At 37.8% G+C, this 8,862-nt stretch overlaps 3 protein-coding genes across 4 annotated transcripts; 1 reads left to right on the top strand and 2 right to left on the bottom strand.

Moving 5' to 3' along the window:
* Positions 1 to 21: 21 nt before the first annotated feature.
* LOC103837324 (protein CANDIDATE G-PROTEIN COUPLED RECEPTOR 8) lies at positions 22 to 2,371 on the top strand. The gene is made up of 6 exons (XM_009113684.3): positions 22 to 323; positions 1,157 to 1,348; positions 1,465 to 1,627; positions 1,727 to 1,829; positions 1,923 to 2,004; positions 2,080 to 2,371. The coding sequence occupies exons 1-6, from the start codon at positions 42 to 44 to the stop codon at positions 2,155 to 2,157; spliced, it is 900 nt and encodes a 299-aa protein (XP_009111932.1). The 5' UTR covers positions 22 to 41; the 3' UTR covers positions 2,158 to 2,371.
* On the bottom strand, positions 2,314 to 3,381 carry LOC103837325 (acyl carrier protein 5, chloroplastic). Of its 2 annotated transcripts, none has more exons than XM_009113685.3 (4): positions 3,215 to 3,381; positions 2,889 to 3,005; positions 2,674 to 2,796; positions 2,314 to 2,582 (listed from the first exon to the last, which is right to left on the bottom strand). In XM_009113685.3, the coding sequence occupies exons 1-4, from the start codon at positions 3,269 to 3,271 to the stop codon at positions 2,454 to 2,456; spliced, it is 426 nt and encodes a 141-aa protein (XP_009111933.1). In that variant the 5' UTR covers positions 3,272 to 3,381; the 3' UTR covers positions 2,314 to 2,453. The 2 variants fall into 2 exon arrangements, with proteins under 2 accessions (XP_009111933.1, XP_009111934.1); XM_009113686.3 differs by having other exon boundaries at positions 3,224 to 3,360.
* Positions 3,382 to 3,547: 166 nt separating this feature from the next.
* On the bottom strand, positions 3,548 to 7,577 carry LOC103837323 (sodium/hydrogen exchanger 1). The gene is made up of 14 exons (XM_009113683.3): positions 7,323 to 7,577; positions 6,637 to 6,929; positions 6,424 to 6,542; positions 5,859 to 5,956; positions 5,673 to 5,732; positions 5,539 to 5,585; positions 5,255 to 5,449; positions 5,118 to 5,164; positions 4,957 to 5,023; positions 4,780 to 4,880; positions 4,458 to 4,698; positions 4,320 to 4,382; positions 4,155 to 4,238; positions 3,548 to 4,081 (listed from the first exon to the last, which is right to left on the bottom strand). Exons 2-14 carry the CDS (start codon positions 6,811 to 6,813, stop codon positions 3,749 to 3,751), a joined length of 1,632 nt encoding a protein of 543 aa, XP_009111931.1. The 5' UTR covers positions 6,814 to 6,929; positions 7,323 to 7,577; the 3' UTR covers positions 3,548 to 3,748.
* Positions 7,578 to 8,862: the final 1,285 nt, after the last annotated feature.

Genomic DNA, 8,862 nt, shown 5'->3' with positions numbered 1-8,862 from the left:
ATTCCACCAAATTACCAAAACCACTCACACCCATTGATGAGATGCGATTCCTCGAGGAACTACCGCTGTCTCCTTCTCTGATTACACAGCTAAACCCTAATTCAACCGCCAAAGGCTACGGCGGCGGATGGGTCGATAGGTGCCATGGGTTTCTACACAACACGCTTCTCGTCGCTGCTTCTCTCTTCTTCGTGGGTTACTTAGCTTACGAGGCGAGGAAGAGCTTCTCCAAGCTCTCGAATCGGAGATCTTTCATCATGATCGGTTACTACGCCTCTCTCTGGCTCGTTAGCTTGCTCAATCTTGCTTGGTGCTGCCTCCAGGTTCGAATTCAGTTGTTGGGTAGTGAAAAAGATCGAAACTTTGATTGAATTGGATAAGATTGGTGAAATTCAAATTTAGAAACTTTTTTGGTCTTGAGCTGTTTGTTCATGGGCACTGGTCTTGGGATGAAAGTGTACTACTTTGAAGAATAGCATGTAGTCATTTGATTGTATTTGGATTGATGTTTGTTAGGATGATCATAACTGTAAGTAATTGAAAAGACCAGAACTTTGATTGAATTGGACTACCTTGTTTAAAGACTGTTTTAGGTTTGGTGAAACTCAAATTTAGAAACTTTTTGGTCTTGAGCTGTTCATGGGCACTGGTCTTAGCATAAAATGATAGTATTTGGATTGATGTTTGTTAGGAAGATCATAACTGTAATTGAATGAAAAGACCAGACCTTTGATTGAATTGGACTATAACGACTATTTTAAGGTTGGTGAGACACAAATTTAGAAACTTTTTGGTCTTGAGCTGTTCTTGGGCACTGATCATAAGATGAAAAGTGTACTACTTTGAAGGAATATACCTGTAATCATTTGATAGTAATTGGGATGATCATATATGTTCTATGCTGTCATCTTGTGTATCCATTGAGCTTTTGATTTAATTCTACTACTTGGAAGGAATATGCATGTATTCATTTGATAGTAACTGGATTGGTGTTTGTTAGGAAGATCATAAGTGGAGTCATACATGTAATCATTTAATAGTAACTGGATTAGTAACATTTGCTAGTAAATCTTATACGCACAGTTTGTGATTTGGTTATATCATGTGTATGGTGTTTACTCCTGTTTGGTTAATTTGATTATTTTGCATGCTATAGGGTTGGGAATGCTCTCCTGGGAAGGAAGTAGCGTGGAATCTGTTGACTTTGTTCACAACATCTGGAATGCTGTTCCTGGAAGTAAGCTTGGTGGCGTTTCTCTTCCAAGGAAACTATGCAAGCGGTGCAGAAGCGTTAACTAGAACTTTCCTAATCTCGGGGTTTGTTATAGCTCTCGATTTGCTTCTCAAGGTATCACATCTTGTCTACTCTTATACCTTCTGAAATCTTACCAAGTTTAGAGTTGTTATGGCTGAAGTTGGTTCTGTCATCTCCTTACTCCTTCCGGTTATTATGCTTTTTCTCAGGCGATTTATGTCTTTGGGTTTGGTGTGTCATTGTTCATTGACAACAATGAAAATGTACAAAAGTACAAATGGGGATTATGGGTCATTCACAAGCTTTTACTCACTGGCGTTTATGGGATGATATTTTCGATGTACAACTCTAGCTGGAGAGAAAGATTACCTGGTAAGTTAGTTCATCAGACGCTTACATCTTCACTAGCCCATAATAGCCTTTCACTGGTCTCTTCTGTTTCTCATCCTTTGTATCTTCTTGTTTTGACAGCAAGGCCTGCATTTTACAAGTACATAACCATCATGTTCGCCTTGTATGGACTCTACCTAATTGCATCTGCGTTTTCTGCAAACGGCGCTCATTTTGGATTCTGGTAAAATTTATCTATTACCATGCTAACAGAGAACACTGTCTTGCTTTTAACACCAAAGAAAGATAAACAATAAAAACTCAAAACTGAATGCAGGCTCTATGGGGTCATGAGTGTCTGCTACCACGCCTTATACCTTCCTCTTCTTTACATTACTTTTCTCGCAGACTTTTTCCAGGTAAAATAACTCATCATTCCTATCATTCATACTTCTCTCTTGCTCTCTTTCTTATTTGAAGGGCTTTTGCTGCAGGAAGAAGATCTAAACTTGGAGAATGTATACTACTCAGAGATGAAGGATGCTGGCTTTTTCGATGCTGATTGGGAATAGGACTAGTGTAGCTTCTTCATCTTCCGAAACTGTGAATAGAAGTTTGGTACGAACACGTAGGAGTCAAGGTATTGCCGCTTTTTTCAAGGCTTTAGTTTTCAGTTGTGCGTAATGAGACTGTAGTATGTGTGCGTTTGTACTCTTGAATAAAACATGTAACATCAAGGTCCTTTGTTTCTCAAACTGAATAATCTAAAAGAAAGCTTTTGTAGTAGTAGTCCAAAGATTGACACAATAAACCACTAGGGCAAAGACATATAAGCATATGATGAGAAAAGACAAGAACAGAGGCACATTTAAGCGGTTTTCTGTTGGATGAGTTCTTCAATGAGTTCAGCAGCGTGTTGGACTGTTGCAATCTCCTTTGCTCTTTCTTCCGCCATTGTTATCCCGAACTCTTCCTCCAAACCCATTACTATCTCCACCTGCAACTCCCAGAGACAAGAGTTTGTTCATGATGGAGCAATGAGTTATGACATAAGACAAAAGGATAGAGCAGTTTGGTTTGGTGGATACCGTGTCAAGAGAATCAGCTCCAAGTTCGGTAAACTTGGTTCTGGCTGTGACTTTTTGATCCTCGGCGAGAGACAATTGCTTCTTCACAATCTCAGACACTTTCTCCACCGTCTCTTGCTTGACCTTGAACCACATAAAGACCTCACGTTACATTATCAAGTCTCTGTAATGCAAAGATCAAAACAGGCTCAAGAACTCAATGAAAGGTGACGTACTGCACAAGAGATTGCCAGGCGAGCAGGGATGGGATGTCTTTGACTGAATGAGAGATTAGTCTTTCCATTATGGAAAATGGAAGCCGGTTTCTGAAGACAGAATCTTGTTGTTGTAGCCTGTTTAGTTCAGCGACCAAGAAGCAACGATGGAGTTTCAAGACTATAAGTACAACTCTATAAGCTAGAGATTTGTGATTCAAGTCATTGACAGATTCAAATGCAAGTGTTGTCTGATTGATCATGGTATCAAAAAACGTGACACCATTGTGTGTGTTACAAGTTATAACGTGAAAACGACAAGAGGAGGAAAAAGAAGAGAGACGTACCGAGAGGTCCGAGACACGAGCTTGCATAGAGATTGAGAAGCTGAAACTTGTAGCCATTATCGATCTTCAGGCCTGATCTGATCAAGAGAGAGAGATGGCGGATTGTACAAGGGAGTGTGAATGCAGTGGTAGCTGAGTACTATTGGGATGTATTTATACAAAGTTGGTCCAGCAGAAACGACAACGTATTAATGCAATCACTGATTTGGTTGGGCTCTTGTAGTGCTAGTTATTCGGACAACAAAGAAACGCCTTCATCTTTTTATTCCAATTGTCCAAAATCGAACTAAACCGTTCCAAACCGGTCCGGTCAAGTTCGAATCAGTAACAAGATTTCAATCACACTAACAAATGTATAGTTTTGTTCCATTTTACAAGTTTACAAGTAAACAAATACATTGAATACATTGCAATCAGAACCCTTTCAGAGAGTTTGCTTACTGCTCTCAAAACGTAGGGACAGCTCAGCTCTCTCTCCTCACAAACAATACTACAAATAAATAAATTAAATACTTACAATCACAGACACTTCTCTCAAGCTCTACTGAGATCAGTAGGAGGGTCTCTCTCAGTTGGAGAGCCAGGGACAAAGGGGACAAAGCCACGTCCTCCAAACACAGGCCTCATGAAGGAGTCATCAAACTGTCTCCAGTAGTAATGCACTGTCCTAGTGGGCCGTGTCAAGAAGCCACGTATACTGTCTGGCCTAGGCACGTTGTGGTTCCCTGCAAACTCAATGAACGAGTCTTGGTCTATCAAAGGGATCTGGATGGACTTTGGCGTGTTGCCATCAGATAAAAAGCTCGTGGTGGCTTTCTGGTGCGGCAATAGGAATCTTATTAGCGGTTTTGTCAACATACCAAACACCTGTAAACACCAATTCAAGAGAATCATATTAACCAAATACATCAAATCAAATAAAGTTATGTAGGTATCTTACCACAGTGCTAAAGAGACAGACGGTTATGGTACTGGTGATCATGATTGCATTCCCGCGCAAATCCGTTTTCCCAGCCCTTGTAAACTGCAATGTCAAGCAAGTGTTGTGTGTCATTGAAAGCTTCATAGAGAATTAAGTAAATAAAGTAACATCTACTCTTTATACCTTGTTGTATGCAAGAGCCATTGATACAGCACCTCTCATGAGACCAGACCACCAAATCACAACCTGAAGGAGATATAAACAAATGAGATTCAGAAGAGTTATTTGAATCCATTAGTACTAAGTAGGAATGATTCATACTTGCATCTTAAAGTCGATTCTCTCGCTTTGGTTCTTCTTGGCTAAGTTTGAGAGAAACGACAAGGGAAAGACGAATGCTGCTCTTCCAAGCATGAGCAAACCTATTAGGATTGAGCTCACTGCCACCGATGTTCCCGGACTGTCACTCACGGATCTCCACTTGTCAATGTCCAAAGCATCCATTCCCACATACAAGAAAATAAACGTCTCCGCAAGAAACGACAACGTTGCAAAGGCGTGCCTGTGTCATGTAAAACGCAATCAAATAAGCATTGGGAGGTACACTACAAAAGTGTTTTGAACTGAGTGGAGGCTTTCATACTTGGTAGTGATTCTTGAACTCTCGGTTACGTTGTGCCAGGTGTAATGAGACATCACAATCCCACAGAAGAACACAGTGAGAATACCACTCAAGTCGAAAAGCTGCAACCCCAAAACAATATAATCTCAGAATACTTTTGTCTTTGAACGCAATTTTTGTTTGGAACTAGAATCTAACCTCAGCAAGCATATAAGAAAGATAGGCCATAAGCATCATGAGGGCAACCTCTCGGTCAGTGGAGTGTCTGAGACATGCCATGTGAGGGGACATCTACTTTAGACCAAACATGGAGAAATAAAATAAAATAAACAGTCACATATATTAAGCTGAATGTTTACCTTCCAAAATATAGCTTTTTGATGATATATGCACTTATCAGACCGGTCTGCAAAATGAATCAAGAAGGGTGTGAACACAAGAGCATGCAAATAGCAGCCACAAGAAAGAATGGTAGAGAAGAAGAAAATGGACTTACCGCAACACCAAGCAAGGTGCTGAGGAGAAACAGATAGAAAAAGTTCCCAAGAAGTCGAAAAGCAGCTTCATGGTTAAGGTGAGTGAGGTCAAAGCTCTGAATCGCGTTGAAGACAACAACTGACGTGGCGTCATTCACAACACCTTCTCCGAATACAAGACTGTAAAGCAAAGGTGTCTCGTCTTGATTCAGAACCTATAATCACAACCACAAGAGGAAACAAGAACTAATTGGTCCACTTTGTTTATGCGTTTGTAAGTACTTTCTAGGAGAAAACACATTACCTGCAGTGTGCAAACGGAATCTGTTGCAGCAAATATAGCACCGATTGCTGCGAATCAAAACACAAACAAGAAACAAACTTAAGTCCCCTGGAGTGAAAACTGTTAAAGCAAAGCCATTGGTTCAGAGATGTTACCAAGATAATCACCCAAGTCAAAGGTCCCAATATCCAGTTTCTTAAAGAACTGCGTTACACCTGTTTCACACACCACCAAACAATCACTAGATATACAGCAACAAAAGAGACTGATGATCAACAGGATCTAATCCGTAAGCAGCTTTCAACGGCACTTCAGCCTAACGAAATGGGAAGTAAGGTTACCTAGTGTTATGACAGTGCAAGAGACAACAGTTCCAATAGCACCAAAAAGCATAATAGTCACGAAGTTGCGGAAAAACTGTTTCTTTTTCACTTGAAACCTGAAACAGACACAACAATGAGAATAAAGTTATCACTCTGAGAAATATCTGGAAAGGGCTTAGGGAAAATGAAGCTGAAAAGAGTAAATCCATGACATTGACAAGGACAAAGGTAGGACCACCAACGTGCACGTGAATAAAATCTAACTAGTTCACCAAACACATGAAGCTCTCTCCCTTTTCGACAAACACAAGTTCTACAAAAGTTGATGTATGACATGTGTTCATATAGGATCAGAACCTAAACTTTCTAATTAACACCTGTTAAGTTTTCTACTTATACCACCTAAGAATCACATAGTGCCTGTTTCTCTAAAACTAATTTTGTTGTAAAGTATCTTTTTGAGTAATTCTCGTGTTAGTTATTCATATACCAATCAGAAAAATCTTCTTCTATAGCACAAACCCATACCAAAGAAAATTCATATATTATTAAAAAGATTAAAATGGATGCAAAAGAAACTGACCCAGCATTGAATATAATGGGTGGCAAAAGATAAATGAAGAAAAGATCTTCACTGAAGACCAGAAGATGTGAGCTTTTGCCATTACTAATCAACAAAATGACAACACCAGTAGCCAGCCCCTGCAACCAAAAAAAGTCATGCAAAGATGATTAAAATCATTCAGCTACCTGAAGTTTGTAATGAATCATATATAATACGCAGTGAAACACTTACAATCAATAAGGCAGTGATGGATTCGTTCATCCATCGGTTCTCCTCCAGAAGATGGCCAAGGACAATACAAGCACAAAGAAGTGCAACAAAGAGATTGAGTGAGACCACAGAGGCGTGATCAGAGGCAGACAATGAAGGCATTTTAGACACTAAAGTATCCAAAAGCGATGCCATCATTGTAGATCCACCTATTCCCTTTTGCACTCCCAGATTATTTAAGCCGATCAATAATTACAAGTCCAAGATTCAGATATGGATCAGCAAGATTCCGTGCTGTCCGTTGAATCAAAGTCCTGTAGTAACAGTAAGAAAGGTGTTAGTGTAATGAAATAGATTATCATCTTCCTCTGTATACTACTCATAATTTATTAAGAAAATAGAAAAGAACAAGCTTGTTTAGACAAGGAAGAAACAGAGGTGAGACCACAAGCAGAGATCAGTGAAGCTGTAATAATGAATCAGCTTTGAGCAGAGCTTCTTTTATACATTAAAATCATTACTAAAAAAAACGCAAAGGGTGTTCAAGAAAGGCTAATCTATTAACGGGTATGCCAGAAGTTTCCATTTTTGGTAAGAACCCATCTAAGCATGACACGAATAAGGTTGAAAGCCCTGATTTTTATTTTTTATTTTTTGTGTTTCCTAGCAACAAACACACAACTTCAAAAATAGTACGAATTGCTTACCTGATTGCGTTTCCGAGATCGAAACTGGATTTTTCGAAGCTAAAGCCTGAGGAGATTCTTGAGCGATTCGAAGGAGATAGAGAGTCTCTCTCTCTCTCACGAAATAGAAAAAAGAAAATCTAAAGGAATCAGAGCACAAAATTACGTACGCGACTGTGAAGATTTTTATACGAATCAAAATTTCAAATGAGAGAGAGAGAGAGACGTGTACGGTCCTGCTTTGAGCAGCTAGAGAGAGAGAGAGAGAGAGAATATTCTAATTTCTTATTAACACAGTAGAGAGAGAGAGAGAGAGAGAGAGAGAGAGAGAGAGAGAGAGAGAGAGAGAAAATAGACAAAACAGGAGAGAAACAGAGAGTATTATTATTCTCTTCAGGTCAAACTATTACAAATGATCAAATCACAACCGTCCATTTAGAATACTTTCTTTATGCATATATTTTTAGTATTAAGATTAGTGGTAAGTTGTAAATTATAGTTTGTCAAATAAAGTTCACTACACTTTCTTATTAAAATATAGCTATTGCATTTTATTTTTCATAAATATAAAATCAAAAAGAAAACATGAAACCTAAGAAAAAATTGAGATGATTTCTCCTTTTTAATATTTATTTTAGTAATATATATGTTTAATATAAGAAAGTAGAAGTTTTGTACACAACAAAATGGAATGAAAGTTTTATTATTAAAGGTTTCTTAATATTTTTTACAATTTTATGTCATCATCTTCTTAACATATCTGATGACGCTACCCACTTGTTTAATAATGACATTATCGAATATGCTGCACTAACCACGCTTGGTTATAAACTCTGATTGCATAGCTTGTTTATATTATTTAGATTGTGTAATCTTAGATGAGCTAAATTAGAATAAAAATGCATATTTGGAAACAAAAGTCAAATTTAAATCAGATGGAGATGTGAGTAAAACTATAGTTTAAATTCTATGGAATAATTTTATGAAATTATGGGGTTCTATAAGATTATACATTAAGTTGGGGGGCAGACAAATGTCTTTTTCATGGTAAGCACTGCCCTGCACAAAACCTATATGCCGATTGCCAACTAAATACAACCGGACTCAAATTTAAGTTTTATAAATTTCATATGTGATGTGAATTTAGCGTTTAACAATTATTGTATATGGTTTAGTGACATTTTTTTTTAAGTATTAGCTATGTTTGAATAAACGTACTTGTCATGTTCTTAACTTTGAGCCATGTATTATGTATGATATGGTAGAGCAAACACAAGCATAAAAGATGACCACATAATTTTGAACTGCCTTCAAATGTCAATAATGTTAAAGATATATTATTTGTGTGATTAAAACTTCTTAAGGTACTCGTGAATCATGATTAAGTTTAAATTGTATAGATTCATACAGCTCAATTTTCAACTTATATTTTTTGACTGAAATTACAGCTTATATTAAGAGTGTGAAACGCACGAATCTAAAGATATAATAAAGTTGTAGGATCTGAATCTCAGGACTCAGGGGAAAGAAATGATCTAGCTAGCTTGGAATATTTTAATAT

The sequence above is a fragment of the Brassica rapa genome, chromosome A09, assembly GCF_000309985.2.
Source record: "Brassica rapa cultivar Chiifu-401-42 chromosome A09, CAAS_Brap_v3.01, whole genome shotgun sequence".
Taxonomy (NCBI): Eukaryota; Viridiplantae; Streptophyta; class Magnoliopsida; order Brassicales; family Brassicaceae; genus Brassica; species Brassica rapa.
Note: the sequence above shows the minus strand (reverse complement) of the source record. Positions and strands in the feature narration are given on the sequence as shown.

Coding starts and splice junctions, on each gene's coding strand:
- LOC103837324 (XM_009113684.3), top strand. CDS start 42: ATGCGATTCCTCGAGGAACTACCGCTGTCTCCTTCTCTGATTACACAG. Junction 1,349..1,464: donor CTCTCGATTTGCTTCTCAAG/GTATCACATCTT, acceptor GCTTTTTCTCAG/GCGATTTATGTCTTTGGGTT. Junction 1,830..1,922: donor GGCGCTCATTTTGGATTCTG/GTAAAATTTATC, acceptor AACTGAATGCAG/GCTCTATGGGGTCATGAGTG.
- LOC103837325 (XM_009113685.3), bottom strand. CDS start 3,271: ATGGCTACAAGTTTCAGCTTCTCAATCTCTATGCAAGCTCGTGTCTCG. Junction 3,006..3,214: donor CTCGTGTCTCGGACCTCTCG/GTACGTCTCTCT, acceptor TGAACTAAACAG/GCTACAACAACAAGATTCTG. Junction 2,583..2,673: donor GAGCTGATTCTCTTGACACG/GTATCCACCAAA, acceptor TGGGAGTTGCAG/GTGGAGATAGTAATGGGTTT.
- LOC103837323 (XM_009113683.3), bottom strand. CDS start 6,813: ATGATGGCATCGCTTTTGGATACTTTAGTGTCTAAAATGCCTTCATTG. Junction 5,957..6,423: donor CCCATTATATTCAATGCTGG/GTCAGTTTCTTT, acceptor TGTCTGTTTCAG/GTTTCAAGTGAAAAAGAAAC. Junction 5,450..5,538: donor ATTCCGTTTGCACACTGCAG/GTAATGTGTTTT, acceptor TTGTGATTATAG/GTTCTGAATCAAGACGAGAC.